This window comes from Oryctolagus cuniculus, chromosome 4 (assembly GCF_051225735.1).
Source record: "Oryctolagus cuniculus isolate XC-2025 breed Fujian yellow rabbit chromosome 4, ASM5122573v1, whole genome shotgun sequence".
Lineage (NCBI taxonomy): Eukaryota > Metazoa > Chordata > Mammalia > Lagomorpha > Leporidae > Oryctolagus > Oryctolagus cuniculus.
The window spans coordinates 1,821,729-1,846,943 of record NC_142870.1 but is presented as its reverse complement, the minus strand read 5'-3'; the positions used below and the strand labels follow the sequence as shown (position 1 = coordinate 1,846,943).

General features: G+C 64.0%; 2 protein-coding genes across 8 annotated transcripts in view; one reads left to right on the top strand and one right to left on the bottom strand.

Annotated features, from left to right (window-relative positions):
* The window catches only part of TSPEAR (thrombospondin type laminin G domain and EAR repeats), a 159,512-nt gene extending 138,939 nt beyond the window's left edge, over window positions 1-20,573 (bottom strand). Inside the window, exon 1 of the mRNA XM_051839927.3 lies at window positions 19,992-20,573. Within this exon, the coding sequence (XP_051695887.1) occupies window positions 19,992-20,076 (85 nt within the window). The 5' untranslated portion in view covers window positions 20,077-20,573. The remainder of the gene's footprint in view (window positions 1-19,991) is intronic.
* Window positions 9,909-15,086, top strand: LOC100343532 (uncharacterized). 7 transcript variants are annotated; one of them, XM_089330342.1, is made up of 3 exons: window positions 9,909-10,098; window positions 10,228-10,802; window positions 14,933-15,086. In XM_089330342.1, exons 1-3 carry the CDS (start codon window positions 9,952-9,954, stop codon window positions 15,084-15,086), a joined length of 876 nt encoding a protein of 291 aa, XP_089186468.1. In that variant the 5' UTR covers window positions 9,909-9,951. The 7 variants fall into 7 exon arrangements, with proteins under 7 accessions (XP_089186468.1, XP_089186469.1, XP_089186467.1 ...); XM_089330343.1 differs by lacking the exon at window positions 14,933-15,086 and having other exon boundaries at window positions 9,909-10,196; window positions 10,329-10,579; window positions 10,685-11,187; XM_089330341.1 differs by lacking the exon at window positions 14,933-15,086 and having other exon boundaries at window positions 9,909-10,257; window positions 10,366-10,478; window positions 10,704-11,187.
* Window positions 20,574-25,215: the final 4,642 nt, after the last annotated feature.

Genomic DNA, 25,215 nt, shown 5'->3' with positions numbered 1-25,215 from the left:
TCACACCAGCAGCAGAGACCGCCTACTGCATGAGGATGCAGGGACACATGGCTGCATGGGTACACACGGCTGCAGGGGCACACGGCTGCAGGGGCACACGGCTGCAGGGGCACACGGCTGCAGGCGCACATGGCTGCATGGGTACACACGGCTGCAGGAATACACGGCTGCAGGGACACATGGCTGCAGGGGCACATGGCTGCATGGGTACACACGGCTGCAGGAATACACGGCTGCAGGGGCACACGGCTGCAGGGGCACACGGCTGCAGGAATACATGGCTGCAGGCGCACATGGCTGCATGGGTACACACGGCTGCAGGGGCACACGGCTGCAGGGGCACACGGCTGCAGGGGCACACGGCTGCAGGCGCACATGGCTGCATGGGTACACACGGCTGCAGGAATACACGGCTGCAGGGGCACACGGCTGCAGGGGCACACGGCTGCAGGAATACACGGCTGCAGGCGCACATGGCTGCATGGGTACACACGGCTGCAGGGACACACGGCTGCAGGGGCACACGGCTGCAGGCGCACATGGCTGCAGGGGCACACGGCTGCAGGGGCACACGGCTGCAGGAATACACGGCTGCAGGGGCACACGGCTGCAGGGGCACACGGCTGCAGGGGCACACGGCTGCAGGAATACACGGCTGCAGGGGCACACGGCTGCAGGGGCACACGGCTGCAGGGGCACACGGCTGCAGGGACACACGGCTGCAGGGGCACACGGCTGCAGGAATACACGGCTGCAGGCGCACATGGCTGCAGGGGCACACGGCTGCAGGCACACACAGCTGCCTCACACAGTTACTACAGCCGTGTTCAAAGAGTAAAGGAACCGCTACTCAAGAGTGAGAGGGACACATGCGCGGCACGAGAGAGCGGACGGACGGGGAGTCGGCAGAGAAGGGAAGATGGTGGAAGAGATGGGATTCCAGAGCGGGAAGCTGCGGCTGCTGAAATCCACGTGCACGTCGATGAGCTTGAAGAAACAGCAGCAGACCTCAGCCAGCCTCAGGAGGGAGCGAGAGCGAAGGGAAACCAGAGACGGGTTGTCAGAGTGAAACGCCTGCGACAGCCAGCCCGGAAGGAAAGCGCACGAGACGTCTCCAAGAGAAAGAACGACGGAAGTTCCAAGTCCCACCTTGCAAGAACACTCACACGCACGCACACGCTCGCTCACACACATGCTCACATACACGCATGATCATACACACACATGCTCACATACACGCATGATCATACACACACTCATACACACGCTCACATACACACACTCATACACACATGCTCATACACACACGCTCACACACACACATGCTCACATACATGCATGATCATACATACATGCTCATACACACATGCACATGATCATACACACACGCTCACATACACACACGCTCACATACACGCATGCTCATACACACACGCTCACATACACGCATGCTCATACGTACATGCTCACATACACGCACACACTTGCACTCACACTCACACGCTCACTCACGCACATGCTCAGACACACACGCTCATACACGCACACGGCGAGGCTGTGACTCCTGATGCGGTGCCTCCAGGGGAGGAGCTGGGCTTGGCTCTGCAGGGGAGGCCGTGCTGGCACTGGGTTCCTGGTCAAGGAGGGTAACTGTGGATATGGGGACCCCGGGCAGGGCACCCACACTGGGAGAGCCCCAAAATCCCCCTGGGGGCTGCTGAGTCTCGGGGAGCCCCGGCAGGAAAGGCTGCCCTGAACCCCGTGGCCTTGGCAGGAAAACAGCAGAAAGGTCACCAGGACCGGGCAGAGGAGGAAAAGCCGCGGCCACAGGAGGAAGCTCCGGGTCACCCGAGGCCTCGGGACAAAGGCCGCCAGGGCAGCAGCCTGCAGACCAGCCCTGCCCCCACCCAGCCCCGCTGGGCCACACCAGCTGCTCCAGGGCTGCCCGCCCTCCTGCCCTGCCTCCCTCTGCAGCGTCTCCACCGCCTGCCGCCCAGCCCAGAGCTGCTGCCCCCACCCCGCTGTGTGGCTCTGCTCACCGGCCCACGTGTGCTGTGGCCACCCCCTGCCCGGGGCCCTGCGGTTGTCAGTCCCTGTGCTGTGCTGTGCTGTGCTGTGCCTGGGGTCAGGTTTCCTCCTGCAGGTGGCCTGCTGCGTGCCCAGCCCTGCAGGCGGCCTGCTGCGTGCCCGGGGGCTCTGGGTGCCGCCAGCTCCCCCGCCCTGTGCTGGTGCAGACCGGCCAGCTGCGGCAGCCCCATCTGCTGCAGACAGGTTGTGTGGATGGTCAGGTCTCCAGTACTGGCCACAGAAACTTTCTGTCCGGTTATCACTAATCACAGTGATTCATCCGTGCCCCGTGAGTTCTAGACTCTCCCAGTTTCGTACCCATGGAAGCTTAGCCATCACTGAAAAGGAAAGAAAACCTTCCTGCCTCGGTTCCTGTTGCCTTGTGTCTGCCCAGAGCCGCGCCTCGTGGCCCTGGCTCCCTTGAGTGTGATGCCGCCAGGAGGAGTCTGGTCCTTGGTGCTTGACCCTGGACACCACTGTCCCTAGGGTGTCAGGGACGCCCTTCCGGGAGAGTGGCAGCTGAGGGCCGCAATCCCGCCAGGTGGTTTGTGCTGGGTTTCCCAGGGGGCTTTCAGAGCAGGGACCCTGGGCCAGGAGAGACCAGCGGCCAGGGGACACAGACGCCCGGGCGCTCCCATCAGCAGCTTTCAATGGAAATGCGGCTCAGCGAGTTTGCCCTGAAGGCTGGATTGGGGCCAGTGTGACAGATTCCAGCCCTGCAGGTGCAGGGCCCCTAAAATCCAGTCACTGGGCCCCTGGCGATGGTCTCGGCTTCCGGCTGCTGAAGGTTCTGAGAGCAAAGTACGCATGGTCTTCTGTGTCCGTGACAGAAAAACTGGGTCGCCCCGAGTGTCCACCCGGGTGACTGCATACTGGTCACACAGTGAAGTGCAATTTAGCAACGAAGGGAGCAGCGCTGTGTCTGCCCCACGGGGGGGGGGGGGGGCAGGCACCAGGGAGCTCGCTGCCAGCCCCTGTAGACGGGGTTCCAGGGCCAGGGGACGTGGCTCCTGCTGCAGAACGTCCCAGGACAGGGCATGACAGGACGGCAGGGGCAGAGAGGGGCTGTGTGAGGCCGGCCACCTCCAGGGTCTTGAAGGGGTCTGGGGGTGTGGCCACGCCTGGGTCTTGGTGGGATCCAGGGTTGGTCACGTGACACTCACTGTTTAGTTCTTCCAACTTCTCTTTATGAAAACAAAAGTAGTTAATGGTTAAGTAGATAAAATAATAAATTTTTCACTAAATAAAAAAAAAAAAACTAGACGGCACCAATGGGGTTGCTGCTCTGGAAGGGGCAGTGAACCATGGCCGCCGGTCCCTGCCACGCAAGTGGACAGGCGCAGTCAGGGGAAAGCCACCTTTCTCCAAGGTGCAGACGCGGACGGGGGCCCATCCGGCCTCAGGGAGGCTGCGTCAGAGCACCAAGGGGGAGGGGCTTCCGCAGATGGACTGGGCAGCGTGGAGACAGTGCGCTTGCCGAGCCGGAGAGACCGTGTGCACCGCAAACCAGGGAGACCACCCGTGACCAGTGCACCGGGGGCCGGGGAGACCATGAGCTCTGAGAGCCGGGAGACCACATGCGCCGGGTGATGGGGAGACCACGTTCTCTGAGGGCCGGGGAGACCAAGCGCACCGCAAACCGGGGAGACCGCGTGCACTGCAAACCAGGGAGACCGCGTGCACCGTGGGCCGGGCAGCCAACAGGAGCCGCTGTGGAGCTCCATGACCTGGGCTAAAAGGAAGGCAGAGGGCGGAGAGGATGACAGGGCCCACAGGCCCCCACTGGCCCCGGGAGCCCCAGAGTGTGCTGCCCGGGAGCCCCAGAGTGTGCTGCCCGGGAGCCCAGAGTGTGCTGCCCCGGAGCCCAGAGTGTGCTGCGGGGAGCCCCAGAGTGTGCTGCGGGGAGCCCAGAGTGTGCTGCCCGGGAGCCCAGAGTGTGCTGCCCCGGAGCCCAGAGTGTGCTGCCCGGGAGCCCAGAGTGTGCTGCCCCGGAGCCCAGAGTGTGCTGCGGGGAGCCCCAGAGTGTGCTGCGGGGAGCCCCAGAGTGTACTGTCAGGGGAGCCCCAGAGTGTGCTGCCCCGGAGCCCAGAGTGTGCTGCCCCAGAGCCCAGAGTGTGCTGCCCCGGAGCCCAGAGTGTGCTGCCGGGGAGCCCAGAGTGTGCTGCCCCGGAGCCCAGAGTGTGCTGCCCCGGAGCCCAGAGTGTGCTGCCAGGGGAGCCCAGCACCCGCCCTGGGCCTAGGCCTTAGGGAGCTCCTGGCGCCCCCACGTCCACCCGTCTCTCACTGTGGCGTGTGGGCTTCCAGCTCTTGTGCCATCGTGCAGTCCACGGAGGACAGGACCGTCCCCCGTCCCGGGCCCCACCACAGAGCCCCACAGCCCACCCCTCCCCGCCCCAGCATCCTGACAGAGACCAGGTGAACCGATACAAAAACATACCCGAGCAAACAGGCGACCAAGGCACAGGGAACAGCTTTCTAAAAAGTCGGAACCACACTCAACGCGATTCCCGAATACCCGAAGCCCACGCGGCAGGGACAGGCTGCTCCGAGGCGGAGCAAGTGACGGTCGGCCACACAGCGCCTGAGATGTGCGTTGAAAACCAGGAGGGGCTGGGAGGGGGCTGGGCAGGCCCTGGGGCTCAGGACAGAACCCCCAGGGGCTGGGAGGGGGCTGGGCAGGCCCTGGGGCTCAGGACAGAACCCCCAGGGGCTGGGAGGGGGGCTGGGCAGGCCCTGGGGCTCAGGACAGAACCCCCAGGGGCTGGGAGGGGGCTGGGCAGGCCCTGGGGCTCAGGACAGAACCCCCAGGGGCTGGGAGGGGGCTGGGCAGGCCCTGGGGCTCAGGACAGAACCCCCAGGGGCTGGGAGGGGGCTGGGCAGGCCCTGGGGCTCAGGACAGAACCCCCAGGGGCTGGGAGGGGGCTGGGCAGGCCCTGGGGCTCAGGACAGAACCCCCAGGGGCTGGGAGGGGGCTGGGCAGGCCCTGGGGCTCAGGACAGAACCCCCAGGGGCTGGGAGGGGGGCTGGGCAGGCCCTGGGGCTCAGGACAGAACCCCCAGGGGCTGGGAGGGGGCTGGGCAGGCCCTGGGGCTCAGGACAGAACCCCCAGGGGCTGGGAGGGGGCTGGGCAGGCCCTGGGGCTCAGGACAGAACCCCCAGGGGCTGGGAGGGGGCTGGGCAGGCCCTGGGGCTCAGGACAGAACCCCCAGGGGCTGGGAGGGGGGCTGGGCAGGCCCTGGGGCTCAGGACAGAACCCCCAGGGGCTGGGAGGGGGCTGGGCAGGCCCTGGGGCTCAGGACAGAACCCCCAGGTGATGTGAGAATGTGCGAGGAAATGAGACCCATACATGACCCACGCCACCTCTGGTGAGAGCGTCCCACAGAGGATGGGGGTGGGGACACTGCGGGGCGGGACGGAATCACCCCGCCCGTGCGTGCGTGCAAGGCCCAGAACACAGGACTCGGGCACGGAGGGGACTCGGTGATGCCCACCGGGAAAAGTCACCGGGAAATCCTGACTGGTCGGGAGGAAGAGGCGGCGGCGAGGCCGACAAGCACTTCCCCGGAGGAAAACAGGAGTCACCTGCAGCCGGAGCCAGGCCGGCCCAGCCTCAGCCGCTCACCAGCAGCGGGGAAGCTGGCCTGGGGCCGACCGGCAGCTGGCGGGCGGCAGAACGGCGCAGGGAGCGCCTGTGCTCAGGACCCAGCAGCCTGCTTTCTGTCCCCTGTGGTCATTGCTTCCACACAGACTCTCGCCTCGCCATCAGACATGAAGAGCAGACTTGCTGAACACGTGATCCAGTCCAGAGGCCCCTCCGTCCTCCTGCCTCCCTCCCGCCCCTCCCCGCTGCGCTACCTCTCCCTCCCCACTCTGCTCTCCCCGCTGGTCGGGGCAGCCGCCGACACGGCCCTTCCGTCTTAGAACCTGGTCACTTCGAGCCCCTCTGCCCACCCCAAGTTCAGGAGGGGCTGGACTTGGCTTGTCCATTTCTGGATCCCAGGGAGCAGAGCTGACAGCCAAAGGAGGCACTCCCCTGTGTCTGTGGCACTCTCGCGTGTTGATGGCGTGCTGTCCACGCCACTGCCTATAGCTGACTCTGCTGGGCCGACCTTCGAGTCTCCATCAACACACCAAGGCCGTGAGATCCGGAGACACCACCAAGGAGCCGCTCGTCTGTAAACTGCCACCTTCCGGCACTCGCAGCTATCGTGTGCCGACGGCAGAGCCGGGTCGCCAGGAAGAACCGCAAACACACAAACCAGACAGCAGCGGTCCCCACACCCAGGAAGCAGCGAGAAACGGCCCCGCAGTGCCGCGGGGACGTTAACCTGCACCTTCAGCAGTGGACACAGCATCTCCCCAGCGGCCCAACAGGGAAGTCGAGGTCTGGGCAGCCCTGAGACCATCTGAGTCACAGCAGCTCCGCAGAGCCCCGGCCCACGGGAGGGTGGGCAGGCCTCAGTGAGCGTCTTCAAATGGGAGAATCGGAAGAGCCATCTCCAACCACAATGGCCACCACTCGGACAGGGAAACTAGGAATTAAACAGTGAGCTCTTAAAAAAACAGTAAGTGGGGCCTGGTGTCATGGGGTAGCAGATTAAGCTGCCCACCCTTCTCAAGATCTTCCAAAAAATAGAACAAGGAACACTTCCTACCTCATTTTATGAGGCCAGCATGACCCGGCACTAAAACCCAAAAGGAAAGGAAGTTATAGACCAACACACGTTATGAATATTTATGTGAAAATCCTCAACAACAAACTAGCAAACCGAGTTCACCAGCTCACTGAAAAACCGCACATTACAGACGCGTGAGGTCTGTCCCAGGAACGCAAGGATGGTCCAGCCTTGTAGATCAGTGTCCAGGCCGGCGCTGTGGTGTAGCGGGTAAAGCCGCTGCCTGCAGTGCCGCATCCCATATGGGCGCCAGTTCTAGTCCCGGCTGCTCCTCTTCCAATCCAGCTCTCTGCTGTGGCCTGGGAAAGCAGTGGAAGATGGCCCAAGTCCTTGGGCCCCTGCACCTGCGTGGGAGACCCAGAAGAAGCTCCTGGCTTCTGGCTTTGGATCGGCCCAGCTCTAGCTGTTGTGACCAACTGGGGAGTGAACCAGTAGATGGAAGACCTCTCTCTCTCTCTCTCTCTCTTTCTCTCTCTGCAACTCTGAACTTCAAATAAATAAATAAATCTTTTTTTAAAAAGACCAATGCCATCAAGCAGCCACATTAACAGAATGGGGGGGGCAGCCGATCTCCATTGCTGCAGAGAAATCTTTGACAAAATCCAATACGATTAAAAAAAAGACACCTCAGAAAACTAGGAATCAAAGTGCTCTCTTTTTTTGACAGGCAGAGTTAGACAGTGAGAGAGAGAGACAGAGAGAAAGGTCTTCCTTCCATTGGTTCACCGCCCAAGTGGCTGCTACGGCCGGCACACCGCGCTGATCCGAAGGCAGGAGCCAGGTGCTTCTCCTGGTCTCCCATGGGGTGCAGGGCCCAAGCACTTGGGCCAACCTCCACTGTCCTCCCAGGCCACAGCAGAGAGCTAACCTGGAAGAGGGGCAACCGGGACAGAATCCGGTGCCCCGACCGGGACTAGAACCTGGGGTGCTGGCGTCGCAGGCGGAGGATTAGCCTAGTGAGCTGCGGCGCCGGCCTCAAAGTGCTCCTAATGAAACACCCACAGCTGTCCCCACGCTTAGTGCCTGTGCTGGAACGCTGTCCTCATCAGGTCAGGGACGGGAGACGACGAACGGGAGACTCTTCCACTGCCCCCACTGCCGCCCAACATAGTACTGGAGGTCTAGTGAGGGCCACCACACGCACACACACATACATACACACATACACGTGTACACATACACACGTACACAGGCACACATACACACACGTACACACATATACATACACATGTACACACAGAGACACATGTACACTTACATATATACACCCACACACACATACACACACATACACGTGTACACATACACACAGACACAGACACACATATACACACGTACATGCATATACATACACATGTATACATATACACATGTACACACACAGACACATGTACACTTACATGCACACACACACATACACACACCCATATAGACACACTCATACACACACTCACATACAGACACACTCACACACACACACTCACAGACACACACTCACAGACATACATACACGCTCACACACACACACATACACACAGACACAGACACACGTACATAGGCACACATATACACACGTACACACATATACATACACATGTACACAGACACACAGACACATGTACACTTACATATATACACCCACACACATACACCCATATAGACACACTCATACACACACTCACACACACACATACACACACTCACAGACACACACACACTCACAGACATACATACACGCTCACACACACACACACACACGGGCAAGGTGCTGAAAGTGACCCGTTTGCTGGTGACTTCCCTGATCTGTAGAGAATCGCACAGACCCCCGGAAGCTGCTGGAGCTGTCATTACGGAATGTAAAGCCTCACGTGCACTCCAGTACACGCCAGTACACGCCAGTACACGCCAGTACACGCCAGTACACGCCAGTACCGCGCAATCGGGAAAGGAACTGAGGAAAGCAACTTCTTTCGTAACGATGTCCAAAATAATGAAATATCCGGACAAACGTAACCAGTGACAGGCTCGCGACCAGAACGCAGTGCTGGAGTCAAGACCCAGACGCGGGGGAGGCAGCCGCGCCGGGCTCGGAGGGACTCACGGCTCAGACGAAAGTTCTCACGCTTTCTACACTCTCGGCGCTGCCTGCCGCACCGCAACAGCCTTTTTTCCAGAAGTGAGAAAACGGTCCTCAACTTCTCTAGATTAACAGAGACCTAGAACAGTCAATTCTAAGAATCGAGCAAAACTGGAAGTCCGACTTTCCGTTCACGCCAAAGCTTCGTACGCGTGATAGCCATCGCCACAGCGCTGACGGGAGAAAGGCACTCACACCAAGGCACGGGACCGCGAGGCCAGAAACGCACACGCTGACGGCCAGTTAATTCTGGCAAGACCCCTCGTGGGCGGAGCGTCTCCCCTCAGCAGGTGGCCTGGGGACCCCAGATGTCTACACGGGAAGGGGTGGCGTTGGATCCTCCTCACCCAAACATGAAGCTTAGCTCAATGCCCTGAACGTCACAGCTAAAACCACAAAACCTTAGAAGACATTGGAGAGAGGCTTGGTGAACTTGGACTTGACAGTGGATTTTTCAATAGGACACTAAAACACAAGCACCAAAATAACTAAATTACACTTTGTCAAAATTCAGGACTTTCCTGAGTCGGAGCACGTGACCCAGAGAGCGAAGGGACTCTACAGAGTGGGAGGAGACGTTCGACACCTGTGTCTCACCGGGTCCAGGAGACGGAGCACGCCCGGAGCCCGACCCAGCCACCCCACGGCTACCCATGCGGGCAGGGGTCTGGGAGACGCCCCTCCTGGGCTCCCTGGGCAGCTTAGTCCGCAGGAGCAGCCGTGGTGGCCCTGAGGCAGCTCCGTGTTTGCTCCTGCAGGCCACGGAGTGGACAAGGGTTCCGCGCTCCCTGGGTCTTCGACCCTGGGTGCCGTCTTCCTTCCTGGAAACCCCAGCCCCACCCCCCAGCAGACGTGCGCGGCACCACCAGCCGGGAAGTTTATTTGCATGGGTCTGTGGTGAGCGTCTTCAGGGAATGGCTCCAAAAACAACACGGAAGAGGCTCTCATTGGAAAAACACACACGCCCTTGGGAGGTATATAAGGTGCCCACTCCCTCACTCACACACTCACCCCTCCTCACACTCACACTCACCCCTGCCCAGCTCACTGCCCACCACGGCCGCCTCCACCATGTCCGTCTGCTCCAGCAACCTGAGCTACGGCAGCAACGTCTGCATGCCCGGCTCCTGTGACCCCTGCCCCGACTCCTGGCAGGTGGACGACTGCCCAGAGAGCTGCTGCGAGCCCCCCTGCTGCACCCCCAGCTGCTGCGCCCCAGCCCCCTCCGTGACCCTCGTCTGCACCCCAGGGAGCTGCCAGTCAGCGTGCACCAGCTCCTGCACGCCCCTGTGCTGCCAGCAGTCTAGCTGCCAGCCGTCCTGCTGCTCCTCCAACCCCTGCCAGCAGCCCAGCTATGTGACCCTCTGCTGCGAGCCCGTGAGCTGTGTGCCCGTCTCCTGTGTGCCCGTCTGCTCTGGGACCTCCTCCCCCTGCTGCCAGCAGTCTAGCTGCCAGCCCTCGTGCTGCTCCTCCCCCTGCCAGCAGCCCAGCTGTGTGACCCTCTGCTGCAAACCCCTGAGCTGTGTGTCCATCTCCTGTGTGCCCGTCTGCTCTGGGACCCCTTCCTCCTGCTGCCAGCAGTCTAGCTGCCAGCCCTCGTGCTGCTCCTCCCCCTGCCAGCAGCCCAGCTGTGTGACCCTCTGCTGCAAGCCCCTGAGCTGTGTGCCCGTCTCCTGTGTGCCCGTCTGCTCTGGGGACTCCTCCCCCTGCTGCCAGCTGTCCTGCAGCCCCTCCCCCTGCCAGCAGCCCAGCCGTGTGACCCTCTGCTGCAGGCCCCTGAGCTGTGTGCCCGTCTGCCCACGCCCCTCGTGCTGCCAGCCCAGCCCCTGCCCCTCGTCCTGCTGCAGACCCTCCTCCTGCGTGTCCCTGCTCTGCCGCCCCGTGTGCAGGCCCGCCTGCTGCGTGCCCGCCCCCTCCTGCCAGCCCAGCTGCTGTCGCCCGGCCTCCTGCGTGTCCCTGCTCTGCCGCCCCGCCTGCTCCCGCCCCGCCTGCTGCGGCCTCTCCTTGGGACAGTCCTGCTGCTGACCGGCGTGCTCCCCAAGGCCAGCAGGTCCCTATGGGCACCCCCACTCTCAAGCACCTCTCTATCTGCGCGTCCTGGTGAGACGCAGAGCCAGCCCCTCTTAGCACTGCAGGAGATCCTATCGAAGGCCACGTGACCCTGGTCCACCTGCTGCCCGTCCCTGTCAGCCTGTGGCCACTGTCACATCCAGGCCTCGGTGGGCTCACTCCCCCTAGGCCCCCGTGCACCCCGTTCCCGCGTGAGGAGCCTGCTTGGAAACTGAATAAAGCCGCCTGCGTGCGAGCCCACAGCCCTCTCCCTGCGCTCTGGTCGACTTCCTAACCGGTTCAGACATGAGGCGAGGAAGCAGGTGCGGCCTCCAGGCCCTCGCTGCCTCTCCCCAGCCCTCCCGCAGGACCCCCTGGGCACACACCTGGGCTGGCCGCGTGCCCAGTTCTATCCCTGCAGGAACCGTGCCAGACCCAGGAGGGGTCAACAGGGCATCGGCGGCCCCCACCCCCCACAGCTGACCCAGGGAGCCCTGCTCCAGGGGGGGGCCCGGGCACGGGAAGGCTGCCCCAGGCTTGTCCCAGGGGAGCCCCCGCCTTCCACACTGGGACTGGGGCTGGCAGGACACAAGTCCCCCACCAGGAAGGACCAGGCTCTTCCTCCCACCTGTAGCCCAGCCCCTGCCTGGGCCATGAGGGTCTGGAGCCCTGGGACAGTGCCCAGCACCGGGCTGCCCAAGCGTCCCCACCTCCCCCTGCCCAGAGGCAGCCCAGCCCCCACCCCGCCCCACAGACCCCGGTCTGAGGCTCCTGCCCAGGTCACAGAGGCCTGAAGCTTTGTAACACAGAGAACCGCGGGCCGGGCCCTGGGCTGAGGGTGCTTCGTGCCACCTGAGCATGGCGGCCACGTCTTCTCTTCCTAAAGATAGACAGATGATAGATGATGGGTGATAGATGATAGATAGATTGATAGATGATAGATGATGGGTGATAGATGATAGATGATAGATAAATAGATAGATAGATTTGAAAGGCCTGGTGATGGGGGTGGAGAGAGAGAGAGAGAGAGAGAGAGAGAGGGAAATCTTCCATCCACTGGTTCACTCCCCAGACGGCTACAACGGCCAGGTCTAGGCCACAAGCCAGAAGCCCCTCCAGGTCACCTGCTGCCTTCCTGGGTGCCTTAGCCGGGAGCTGGACCGGGAGCACGGCGGCGGCCAGGGGCCAAATCTCACCCGAGACAGCACAGCCCTCCTCCGCCCCAGGCGCTGCCGAGGCCCGCCCTGACCAGCTCGGTCACTGCTGGGGTCAACCTCACGTCCCTTACTCTGACCTCGCCCCCAAAACTCGCCAGCCCTGCATTCCCGGTGCGTCTCTCTGCTCCTCTTCCTCTTTCTCCGTGTGTTCTGTGGATCACCCTTCCCCCACCTCCGGGCTCTGACCAGGGCCCTGCAGCCTCTCCCTGCTGGCCTCCAGGCCACGCCCACCATGGCCTCCGCTCCTCTGAAGCCCAGCACCCGCCTCTCCTGCCCTCCCTCTCCTGACCCAGGCTGCTGGTCTCAGCCCCACCCCAGCACTGCCACCCACCACTGAGCTGTGCCTCTTCTGCAGAGGCCTTTGGGGTCTGTCCCCGCCCCTGTCCACAGTCATTTCCCCCACTCAGGGTGGCTTTGAGTGGCTGTGGGCAGCTGCAGGAGTGACCAGGCAAGACAGGGGCCCTGGGCCCAGCTCCCAGAGCAGGCCAGGCTGCCAGGCCCTGTCCACGGGGGAGGTGTGTGCCTCGTGCCCAGAGACCCTGCCACGGGGTTCTCTTGGGAAGCACCCGTGTGCTTCATCCAGTAGGGGACCAGTCACAGAGGACGGTCACGGGAACCCGACCCGAAGGACACGCAGCTGCGGCTGTGCAAGCAGAGAGCCACCCCAGGCACGGGGATGTCCCCTCCCTGAAGTCCCTCAGCCTGGAAGGGCTGGAGGGAGGGGGCCAGGCTCAGTGGGCAGAGGCTCCTGACGCCGCCCTGTGATCCAGGATCCGCCTGGCAAGGAGAGAAACGGAGGCCGGGGGGGCACGGGGAGGGGCTGGGTCAGAGGCACTTGAGGGCCAGGAAGTCTGGGGCCAGCACAGTGAATGCGGCGGACCTGGAGCCTGCAGCGCCTGCTCACGGCCGCCCCCGGAGCTCCCCAGTTAAATGCAGGCCAGGATTCGGGTTCACGCCAAGTGCAATGCTGCCACGCGGCCAAAGGAACAACCGTGAGAGTGGCCGACCTTGACGAACCACACAGCCCTCAAACAGTGTGGTTTGACCGTGACCCTGTCCTGCAGAGCTGACCGGCCACAGTTGCCCAGGCCACACCAGGGGCGAGGCAGGTGGACAGAGAAGCCGCATACAGCAGGAGGAGCCGCACACAGCAGGTGGTGCCGGGCATTGGGAAGGGGGGTGTGGTGGCTGAGTAAGGGCGTCCTCGCCCCACCCCCAGCACCTGAGCGGGACCCCGGGGACAGGACCCTGCAGGCTGGTCTCAGGATCCCGGTCCCCGTGAGAGGGCGGCAGAGCGAGCACACAGAAGGGAGGAGCCGGGGCCATTCGAGGCTGCAGAGGCAGAAGGGGGCTCCTGCCCCTCGGCTCAGAGCCCTGCTGCTGGAAACCACCCCTGTGAGACTCCCAGGGCCGCCTGTGAGACTCCCAGGGCCGCCGCCGTGAGCTTTGCAGAGACAGCTCCCGAGCAGCCTGGTTCAACGCATCGCGCTAACTGTCCAACATCCGCACGGACGGCATAAACCGCCCGCGCCTAAGGAACATGGCGGAGACCCAGGGGCTCCCAGCCCTCCCGCCCCCGCTGCCCCCCGCCAAGTCCCAGGCCCCAGACAGCCTCCCCGTCCCCAACCTGTGGGCCCGCCTCTCCCGGCCCCCGCCTCTGTTCTCGCCCACCCCCACCCCGGGTGCCAGCAGCCCAAGTGCCCCGTTGTCAGAATTGGACGGGCGTTCCCCGCGTCAGATCCAACAGGACCACCCCGGGCCGGTACGTCACCCTGAGGAGCCGCAGCTGCACCTGCACAGCAAGTGCTCCAGCCAGGACGCCTGTCCAGCCACGGTGGGGCCCTGGGCCGGGGGCTGGGGCTGAGCGGGGAGACCCTCGCGGAACACCTCCCAGAGCCGTCCCCGCTTGGCCCCTGGTGCACACACAGCTTGCGGCCAGCCCGGGCAGTGCACCGCCCCTGGAGACACTGTCTCCTTGGGGGAGGACGCCGACGTCCACTTCACTGGGGCATTTATTGGTCATGGCAGCGGTGGCCACTGCAGGGGGCTGGGCGGGGCTGTAGACGGGGCACTTGGGCTCAGCTCCCAGCAGGGCGCGATGGGAAGGGCTGCATGGGTGGGAGAGAAGCAGGACCTCCAACTTCCTTCCCGGGCAGGTTCCCGGGCAGGGCCATTGTGGCCGCGCACGCCTGGGCTCAGCCACCGGGCCAGTGGGCCTCACTGCAAAAGGACAGACGTGGGACCTGGTGACAAACACAACAGGAGGGCGACGGCCTGCACCCAGAGCTGCCCCGGAAGCACAGAATCCAACTTGGCCCCAGCCCGGCCCTGGCCTCAGCCCCCGAGGCCAGCCGAGAGTCCACCAAGAGCTGCTCATAAGCCCTGGCTCGACCTCCACCTCCGGAGTCCTGGCCTGGACCTGCCAGCCACGCCCCAGCACAGCTGGACACGTTTGTGAGCCGGGTAGCACTGCGGGGGGGGGGGGGTGGTGGTGGTGGTAAACCAGTGCTAATGAGGGTGTTGCACCCCAGGGAGCTGCCAGTCAGTGTGCACCAGCTCTTGCACGCCCCCTGCTGCCAGCAGTCTAGCTGCCAGCCGTCCTGCTGCTGCTCCAACCCCTGCCAGCAGCCCAGCTGTGTGACCCTCTGCTGCAAGCCCCTGAGCTGTGTGCCCGTCTCCTGTGTGCCCATCTGCTCTGGGGACTCCTCCCCCTGCTGCCAGCCGTCCTGCAGCCCCTCCCCCTGCCAGCAGCCCAGCCGTGTAACCCTCTGCTGCAGGCCCCTGAGCTGTGTGCCCGTCTGCCCACGCCCCTCGTGCTGCCAGCCCAGCCCCTGCCCCTCGTCCTGCTGCAGACCCTCCTCCTGCGTGTCCCTGCTCTGCCGCCCCGCCTGCTCCCGCCCCGCCTGCTGCGGCCTCTCCTCGGGACAGTCCTGCTGCTGACCGGCATGTCCCTCGGCCCTGCCACGCCAGGTTCCCACCCCTGCCTCTCCCGGCTTCTGGGTCCGTTCCCCACCCACACTTTGGCCCAGGTCTCAGGGCAGAAGCCCCCTGACCTCTCACCCCAGCACCCGCAGCTTCCACCTGCCACCTCCACGCAAGGTGAACAGGAGAGGGAGGCTGCCCGAGCCGTGAGTGACAGCAAGACCTGCGGCCGCCCAGCCCTCTGCCCTCTGTCCCCTCTGACCTGTGGCTGGCGCTTCTCTCCGCTGGGGAGGCCCCGTCCCCGGCATGAGCACCGATGCCGTCTTTCCCAGCCCCTGGGCTGGCAGAACCCCGGCTCCCGCAGCCTTGGAGATCGAGGACCCCCACTGCCCTCCCTGGCCCCAGTGTGGCGGTGCCGCGGCCCCGGGGTTCTGGGTTCGGCATTGGCTTCTCCAGGGCCCATCCAGCTGACCGGCACCTGGCCCAAGTGCTCCCTCTCCTGGTCTGGCTGCCCAGCGGGGCAGGAGGCGGGGCCGTTCTGCTGGGCCCCAAAGGTCAACAGCAGCCCCCCTTCCGCAGCCCCAGACCCAGCCTGCCTGGGACAGAGGTTGGGGGACAGAGCCCAAAGCCCAGGCCAGGCCCCGCGTGCCCAGCCTGGCCCTCACTCCAAGCAGGGCTGCTGGCTAACCTGCTGTCCCTGCTCCACACCCACACCGGTGCCATCTCCCCTGCCTGGCCCTGCTGGGCACCACGGGAGAGGGGCTCCAGGCTGCGGGCTGGGGGCTATGGGGTGGGGGTCAGCATAGACCTTCCCAAGGCCCATGAGCAGGGAGAAGAGACCCTCCAGGGTCCTGACAGTGCCTGCTGTGAAAGCGAGGCCCCCTGAGGCAGCAAACAGGACCCCTCATACATCCCAGGGCAGCGGGGCAGTGGACATCTGACCCTGCTCTCTCCCCGGGGCACTGGCAGGAGGGGCGGTGGAGTGGGAAGGGGAGGAGGTGCCAGCATGGGTCACCCCGCATCTGCTCCGGGCAGGCTCTCACGCTCGCTGGTCCCCACTCCCAGCCCCTCTCCCCAGAGCCCGGAGCACCTCCTGGGGAGGGGTCGTGGGCTGCGCAGGGCGGGGTGGCAAGTGGTGTCATCGTATTGGAGACCCTGGGCCCGCACGTGGGGAAGGGAAGGGCGCCCCCGTGCCCGGAGGTCTCCAGGCTGGGAGCCCTGAGGACGGGCGGGTGAACAGCAGAGCAGGGCGGGGGTGCGGGCACGGGCGGGGCGGCGTGCAGCGAGGGGCGGGGTCCAGGTGGGGTGGGTGGGGCTTAGCTGTGTGGGGGCGGTCCAGGTGCTGGGGTGGGGCCCAGGTGAGGGTGTGGGGGCACAGTGGGTGGGGGCAGCGTGTGGGTGGGGTCAGGTGTGGGGGTGGGGGGTGGTGAGGTCCAGGTGGGGTGGGTCGAGGTGGGAGACATAGCCTGCCTTCCTGCTTCCTGGCTCCAGCCAGACCCCAGCCCAGCCCCAGCCCCGGGGGCATTTGGGGGTGAACGGTGGGTGGACTCTGCCCCTCTCCTCCCCACCTCCCACGTCACTCTCTCAAATGAGTACATATATATTTTTTAAAAAAAAGTAAAATCTGTCAGTCTCTTCCCCCACTTTGTCCAGCTCCTGGAGTTCAGGGCCCCCCTGCCCCGATGCTGGCTGTGCCTGTGCCGGGCTCTGGCCCGTGGGGCCCGTGGGGCTGTGTCCCAGGCTGGGGGAGGGGGCAGCGAGTGAGGTGCCGGGCAGATGAGGTCCTGAGGCTTCCTGGCTGTCCCCCCAGCGGCACAGGCCCAGCTTCCCCCGCCCCCGCCCATGGCCCACTCGTCCCTGCTGGACGGCCAGGATCCCCCCCACCCCAACACGCCCCATGCCACCCCCAGTCAAGAGCTGGACTCTCAGTGGCTACACCCATGCCTTTGTCACCAGGCCGCAGGGTCCCGCTCACTGGGGCAGCTGCGTGGTCCTCAGGCCAGGGCCCCATCAGAACACCTGGTCCCGCTCCTGCGGCTGTGAATGCCCGAGCTGACCACCTGCCAGTCTGCAGACCCAGGGACACCTGGCCCCGCCCTCCAGCAGAGTCCAGTGACAGAGGCTGGTCAGACGCCCAGTCTCAGCTGACCATCTGCAAACTGGCCGCACCGCCTGCCTGTGACGGGCCCTCACCCGTGACTGCTGGCTCTCGGCCCGACCCTGGCCCTCCGCAGCCCCCGCCTCCTGGACTCTGGCTGGCACCTGCGCCCTGGCCCAAGCCCCTCCCTGAGCCACTGTGGCCTCCAGCAGCTCCCTGGCTCCCAGTCAGCATTCCCTACGGCGCAGGGGAAACGGCGGCTCCCCTCTGCTGCCCACCGGGCAGGCACACCTAGACCCCTGCCCTGCACACCTGGACCCCCACTCTGGGCACACCTAGACCCCTGCCCTGCACACCTGGACCCCCACTCTGGGCACAACTGGACCCCCAGCATTGGACACACCTGGACCCCCAGCCTGCGCACAACTGGACCCGCAGCCCCAGGTACACCTGAACACACTGCCCTGGACACACCTGGACACCCAGCCCGGGACACATCCATCATGTGTGTCACAGACCAGAATGTCATAGCTGTGTGTCGTCCACCACACGTGTCAGACCAGAGCGTTACACATGTGTGTCATGCATCATGTGTGCCACAGACCAGAATGTCTCAGCTGCATGTCATCTACCACGCGTGTCAGACCAGAGTGTTACACATGCATGTCATGCATCATGCGTGTCACAGACCAGAATGTCACACCTGTACGTTGCCCATCACGTGTGCCACCCACACAATGTCTGTGACTGCAGACACGGCCCGGGGCCCCGGAGCCTCGGGTCACGCAGGAACCGAGCCTGCAGTGGAAGCCCTGCCGTGGGCCTCGCGCCCGGTGGGACCAGGTGGCATCTGCCGGCCACGGCCGCCTCCTGGGAGGGCTCCAGACGCAGCTCAGCACCCCTTGCCGGGCGCTTATCTCCGCGCCTCGTCCCTGCTGCTCAGAACTGGGTCATCTTCTAACTATGCGCCCTGTGCCTTCCGGGGAGAGGAGGCGGCCTTTATAAATAACCTTTATTATCACCGTGCAGGCGGGCTCTGTTCACGGCGCTGAGGGCAACATGAAGATACATGCTTGTGACTCACGCCCTGCCAGGAGGACGGCCTGTGCTGGCGACCGCGGCCCCCCGAGGCCCCGCCGGACCGGGTGGGCCCCAGCAGGGAGCGAGGAGGCCACGGCCCAGCCTTCGTGGCTGAGAAGTGCCGGGTGAGAAGTCGGCCTGCTCCTGCCTTGTGCGCGCAGCCGTCCCGCTCAAGGCGGTCTGCGGCAGGTGCAGCCCCCCAGTGCCCACAGGCAAGCAGCCACTCCCCCTTCCCCCGGGGCCTGGTGACAGCGGCGTGGGGGCCCCACCCCAGCCGCCAGCTGGGAGAGCAGAGGGGTGGCCCCAGGTGTGACAGGGACGTGGACGGCTCCCGGGAGCCCGGGATGAGGACTTTCAACCAGAGCCACACCCCAGATCCGCTCCCCGCACCTCTGCTAACGCCTTTACGGCCTCCCTGCTCCTCTGCTGGAATGCTGATTTGAGGAGTGGGCTCACTGGTCAACTCTCAAGGGCAATGTCAGGGTGCCAAAGCCAGCAGTCAGAAAAGTCCCTGCCCCATCTGCTGTGGGAGCCGAACCCAGCTCCAAGTCAGGGAGGCCAACAGGAAAACTAACCCGAACCCAACACTCAGTGCCTAACCCAAACCCAAACCCAAACCTCCAACACCTAACCCCAACCAGAACCCCACCCCTAGGAACCCCAACTTAAACCCAAACCCCAACACCTAACCCCTGACCCTAACCCAACCTCCAACCTGAACCTGAAACCTCAACACATAACCCCTAACCCTAACCCTAACCCCTAACATGAACCCAACCCCCAATGCCTAACCCCAACCCCAACACCCAACGCCTAACCCCAACCCCAATACCTAACCCTAACCCAAACCCAAACTCCAAACCTGAACCCCAACAGCTAACCCAAACCCAAACCCGAACTCCAACACCTAACCCCAACCTCAACCCTAACTCAAACCCAAATCTCTAACCCCCAACACCAATCCCAACATACAACCAGAACCCTAACCCCCCAACACCTAACCCAAACCCAAATCCAAACTCAAACTCCCAACACCTAACACCTAGCCCAAACCCAAATCCCCAATACCTAACCCCAAACCCCTAACCCAAACCCAAACCCCCAACACTTAACCCCTAACCCAAACCTGAACCCCTAACCCAAACTTAAACCCCCAACACCTAACCCAAACCCGAACCCCAACACCTAAGCCCTAATCTGAACTCTAACTCCCAACCTCTAACTGTAACCTGAACCTGAACCCTAACCGCAACACGTAACCTGAACCCCCAACACCTAACCCCTAACCTGAATCCTAACCCCAACACCTAACCTGAACCCCCAACGCCTAACCCCTAATCTGAACCCTGAACCCTAACCCCCAATGCCTATCCCCAACCCTTTGGGGGGCGCTGGGCTCTGGCGCTGGGTCTGGGCTGCCTGCCATCCAGTGCTCTGGGGGACAGGCAGCCGGCCACCCTCGGCCCCGGCGTTTGCTTTGCCAGTGCAGGCTGGGGGCTGCCGTGTGCTCATTCCTGAAGCAGGTGCAGGGCCTCTCCCGGGAGGCCAAGCAGGCACATACTTGCGGGAGGCCTCGGGTGCTGCCTGCCTCTGGGAGACGCGTCCCCACCCTGCCAGCACTCGCCCCGGTCCCTCCCACCGCCACCTGTCTCCAGGGGCTGCCGACCGCCGGACACCCCGTGGCCTCGCACGGTGTCCGTGGCAGCGTGGCACCCACCCACCCAGTACCCACGTCCCGGCCCTACCTGTGCAGGGCTCCCAGCGCTGGGCACCTTGGCCAGGGGTTGCCAGGGGCAGGAGGAGGACACACAGCGTCAGCAGGGCAGACATGAGGGGCTCCGGTCCCCAGCTCCATCCAGGGGCTCCGCTGGGCTGGCGGGGAGGCAGCTGCCCTCCGACGGGGGCACTCACTGCGCTGGCCGCATGCCAGCCGCCCGCAGGGAGGACAGAGTGGCCCTGGCAGCAGCCGGAAGCTTCTGGCTGATCCGCAGCGGAGGCCCTGCAGGGCGGGGCTGCAGCCGCCGGTCTCTCCTCACTCGCACTGGGCTCGGGTCTCGGCGCTGAGCAGGTGACAGCTGACACCAATCTCGGCACAGCTGGGATTAGTCATTGGCACAGCACATCTCCCAGAGGGACGACGGCAGCGGGTCGCTCAGCGCGAGCCCAGAGCAAACCAGAAAAACTTAGAAAACCTGTTTGGCTCAGGCGCACACGCGTGCCGGGGACCTTGGCAGGCCCGGGGGCCCCGCGGCAGCAGGCCCCGCACTCGCCGGCTCCGAGGCCGTCCCAGGAGGGGCCGGGCTCCACGGAGGCTTTTCATCTGGTGCCCAGCCCTCTCGGGTGTGTGGTTGCCGGCTGCTGGGTTCAGGAATTTCCCGGGGCTGGGAGTCGGTCCTTAAAGGGAACAGCTCACGGGGAGGGGGCGGGGGCCACCGGGAGGCCAGCCGGGGTCCGCCTCTCAGGACAGGGGGAGCCAGCCAGGGTCCGCCTCTCAGGACAGGGGGAGCCAGCCAGGGTCCACCTCACAGAGCCAGGGAGGCCAGCCGGGGTCCACCTGGCAGAGCCGGGGAGGCCAGCCAGGGAGGCCAGCCAGGGTCCACCTCGCAGGGCAAGGGGAGGCCAGCCGGGGTCCACCTGGCAGGGCAGGGGGGCCAGCCAGGGTCCGCCTCGCAGCACAGGGGGAGGCCAGCCAGGGTCCACCTCGCAGAGCCAGGGAGGCCAGCCAGGGAGGCCAGCCAGGGTCCACCTCGCAGGGCAAGGGGAGGCCAGCCGGGGTCCACCTCGCAGAGCCGGGGAGGCCAGCTGGGGTCCGCCTCGCAGAGCCTCAGAGCCCCCTCTCTCCGGTCCCTCCCTGCCCTCTTCCCTCAGCCCCAGCCGGTGACCGTCAGGTGCTGTCCCGACCGCAGGGGTTCCCCAGCTGGGATGAAATGGAGACGAACTTGCGGAGGCTTCAACTCCCCGCACGTGGTTCCCGCACACCTGAGCCTGGTGCCCCGGGGTGGCCTCCCTCACCTTTCCTCCCCACTCCAGGCCAGCCATGGGGGCCTCAGGGCCCAGGCCCCGGGTGGAATGGGGGGGACAGGACACAGAGGGCTGCAGCGCAAGGCCACGCCCCACACCCCTGCTGGCTCCCCGCTGCCCAGCTTCTCCGCGATTTCACCTGCCTGTGCCAGGGACACGGTGTCGCATTCCCCCAGGCCGACTTGCAGAAGCAGAGTGAGGACGCTCAGGGACACCCAGCTCAAAGGGGTGCACCTGAGCGCCCCAGTCCCTGCCTACCTACTGCGACCTCTGTGACCAGAAGTCCCTGAGGGTCTCGAGTTCAAGTCCCCGCCCCCATCAACCGAGGAGAAGCCACCTTCAGGGACCCAGGTGTAGCCGGGCTTGGGGCCGGAACCCCAGGAGGCCGGGGCGTCGGCGGGAAGGCACCTGATGTGGGTGCTCTCCCCAGACCGCGCTGGCGGCTGCCTGGGAGCAGGGAAGTCACTTTGTCCAAACTCCGCCCCCCAGGAACCAGACCAAGCAGGGTATCCCGTGGGTATCCCGTGGCTCAAAGCCCCAGCCCGCTCGGGGCCCTTGGACATGCGGCTCCACATGAAAACCCAGAGAGTCCCCGAGGGCTCTCCCCACACACAGCCCGCCCTGCCCCGTGCCTGGGCAGCAAGGGGAGGCCGAGCCTGGACACAGCCCGGAGGCCATCACCGTGTGCCCGAGGGTGTCTCTGCTCCCCTGTCCTCAGCAGGGAGCGGTGGAAGCCGAGGGAAAGAGGCCGGGACAGGAGAAACCGGAGGCGAAGCCGTGTTAGGAGAAGCCGGTGCCGGGCCAGGCCCTGCTCCCCACCTGTCGGGACCCCCAGTGGTTTCTGACCATTTAAAGACACAGCGTCCCTCAGGGTTCTCCCCAGCTTCGTACGCACTGACCCCACTCTAGGGATGTGTGAAAGGAAGACGAAGGGCGCCTGACACTTTTATTTTATACGATTTATTTATTTGAAAGGCAAAGTGCCAGAGAGGGAGACAGAGACCTTGCAGCTGCTGGGTCACTCCCCAGATGGCCGCATTGGCCAGGGCTGCTCCAGGACGAAGCCAGGAGCTTCCTCCGGTCTCCCACGGGGGTGCAGGGGCCCAAGCGCTCGGGCCACCCTCTGCTGCTTTTCCGGGAGCACTAGGGAGCTGGCTGAGAGGCGGAGCAGCCAGGATGGGAACCGGAGCTCTACCGTGGGATGCGTCACGGGCAGGGGCTTCACCCCTGCACCACGCCGGCCCCATCTGCTGAGCATCGGGGGACCCAGGGGCACCCGGCGAGCCCGGAAGCTGAGCAGCAGCCCCTTGCTGGGGGTCAGGAGTCATCGGGCACCGGGAGGCCGGCGGCAGGAGAGGCAGGCAATTCGCTCTGAAAGGCCCTGGCGACGAGGTCCCTGCGGCAGTTGGGATGTGTCTGCGGGCAGAGCCCTGGTCCCCAGTGTGGCCGCGGGGGAAGCGCAGGACCCCCCAGAGGCTGGGAACCAGTGCGGTCATCAGGGCTCTGCTGGAGGCTCAGGCAGCTGTCCACAGCCAGGCCCGCTCCTCCGTCTCCCGCTCGCCACGAGGCCCGTGCCCGCTCCCCTCCCGACGCCAGCGGCCAGGAGGTGATGCAGTTGGGGGCCCCGAGCCGCTGGTCCTGCCAGCCCCGCCGCCGTGAGCCCAGCCCACCTCCGCACAGAGACTGCCCGCCTCGGGCACCAAGCTCCGGCACCAGGCGGCAGATCGGCACCATCTCGCAGGCTCTCTGCCAGGGCGGGGAAGGGGCCTCTCCCTTCCACACGGTGAGGTCTTTGCCCGCTGGTGGCTGCTGAATTCTCCCACCACGCCCCCTTTTCTGGTTCCGTGGTCTAACTTGTCCCCTCGCCCGGCATGTGGAGTCTGTGTCCAGAAGAATCTCTAAGGCCTCTGCGAGTTGTTGGCACCAGGCCCTTCTGCTCCATGGCGCCGGGTGCTCAGGCTTCTGCTGCACCTGAACGCCGGAGGCCGCGTCCCCCGGGGCGCCGCACACGCGTGGGCCCCTCATCTGCGCCCGCTAAGCTCACCGTTCCCCTTGCGGCTGTCCCGGTGCTCTGGTGAGCGTGTTCCCCGTGGGTGCTTACACAGGACACAGGACCCGGTCCCGCCTTGGTCACAGACACTGCACAACACCCACAAAAGTTCGCATCCAAGAAAATGTCACTGGGGCCAGGGCTGTGGTGCAGCAGCTAAAGCCACCACACATGGGCGCCGGTTCGAGTCCCAGCTGCTCCACTTCCCGTCCAGCTCCTTGTTGATGGCCTGGGAAAGCAGCAGAGGATGGCTCAAGGCCTTGGGCCCCTGCACCCATGTGGGAGACCTGGAGGAATCTCCTGGCTCCTGGCTTCGGATCAGCACAGCCTCAGCCATTGCGGCCAACTGGGGAGTGGATGGAGGCTTGCTCTCTCTCTCTCTCTCTCTGTCTCTCTAACTCTGCCTTTCAATAAACCAGTGCATCTTTAAAAAGAAGATGGCCCAGCCCCGCCGGCTCAGTGAGCCCAGTCTGCACCCCGCTCTCACGGACGGCCGTGGGCCACTCCCGGGCCACCCCACCGGGCATCATGGCCCCAGACGCCCCCTCCTGCCCGAGGTCTGGGATTTCTTCCGCTTCTCTCCACGCCCTGGAAGTCACCGGCCACCCACAGCCCAGGTGCGCAGGCGCATTCCCGCGGTGCTCCATCAGGACCGTGGCCTGGAGCCCAGCTCCTCCCCCAGCGCGTGGCGCGCCCGGCTTTCGTCCTTTCGCTCAGAGCGCGCCGTCAGGTCGTCCTTGAGATCCATGTTCTCTACCAGCTGTGGGTTCGAATCGCTTCTTGACGATGACTCGAACCCCAGCCCGTGCTGGGAGCGGTGTGGACCTTCCCCTCACTGACACGCAACTTACATACATGGAGAGTGGTGTATCTCTGCGTGTACTTAGCGATTTTGTCACAGCGAGCTACAGAACAGTGTGTGTGTGTGTGTGTGTGTTCATTTATGTACATGCTTGTGACGTGTGACTGTGTGGTTACGTGGTTGTGTGGTATGTGTGGTTATGTATGTATGTGTGTTGTGGATGTGGTTGTGTGTGATTGTGTATGTGTGTGTACATATGCATGTGTGTGGTGTGTTCTGTGTTGTCTGTGTGTGTGCCTGTGCATGTGTGACTGTGTACGTGTGCTGTGTATATGGTGTGTGTGGTTGTGTGTGGTGTGTGTGGTTATGTATGTGTGTGTATGCACGCATGTGTGTGTGTGGTGTATTGTGTATTGTCTCTGTGTATGGTGTGTGTGGCGTGTTATGTACGTATGTGTGTTGTGTGTGATGTGTACGTATGTGGTGTGTTGTTCCCGTGTGGTATGTGTTCTGTGTGTACATGTGTGTACGTGTGTGTGACGTGTTGTGTGTGTTGTCCGTGTGTGCTGTGTTGTGTGTTGCATGTGTGTGGTGTGTGGTGTGTGTGTGCCTATGTGTGTGAGCTGTCACTGTTCCGTGTCTCCCTGCAGCCTGCCTGTTGCTGTCAGGGGCATGTCTGTCTCAGTGTCATCTCTGGATGTGTTTCTCCTGGTTGGTGGACAACACCCCGCTGTGCAGGGGCTCCCGGACAGCGCCCACCCCGTCCCGGTCCCCGGCCCCCGGCCCCGGCCCTCGGAGCCCTGCCTTGTCCCCCACACACACTCCAGCGCCACCAGGTTCCCGCCGACGGCAGAATTCCACTGGTGCCTACAGGAGAACTCGTGTGAGAGACACCGGAACCAGTCCTGAGAAGGGCACGGTGGGAGTCCACTCTGCAGGGACCCTGCGGCCCCAGCGGACGTCGCGTCAGGCAGAGCCTGGCCCCGGCTCAGCTCGTGCCTGGGTGAGCAATGAGGGTTTGGATGGGATTAGCATTTAAATCAGTAGACTTCGCAAAAAAGGGTGACTCCTGTATTTGTTTGAAAGGCAGAGAGAG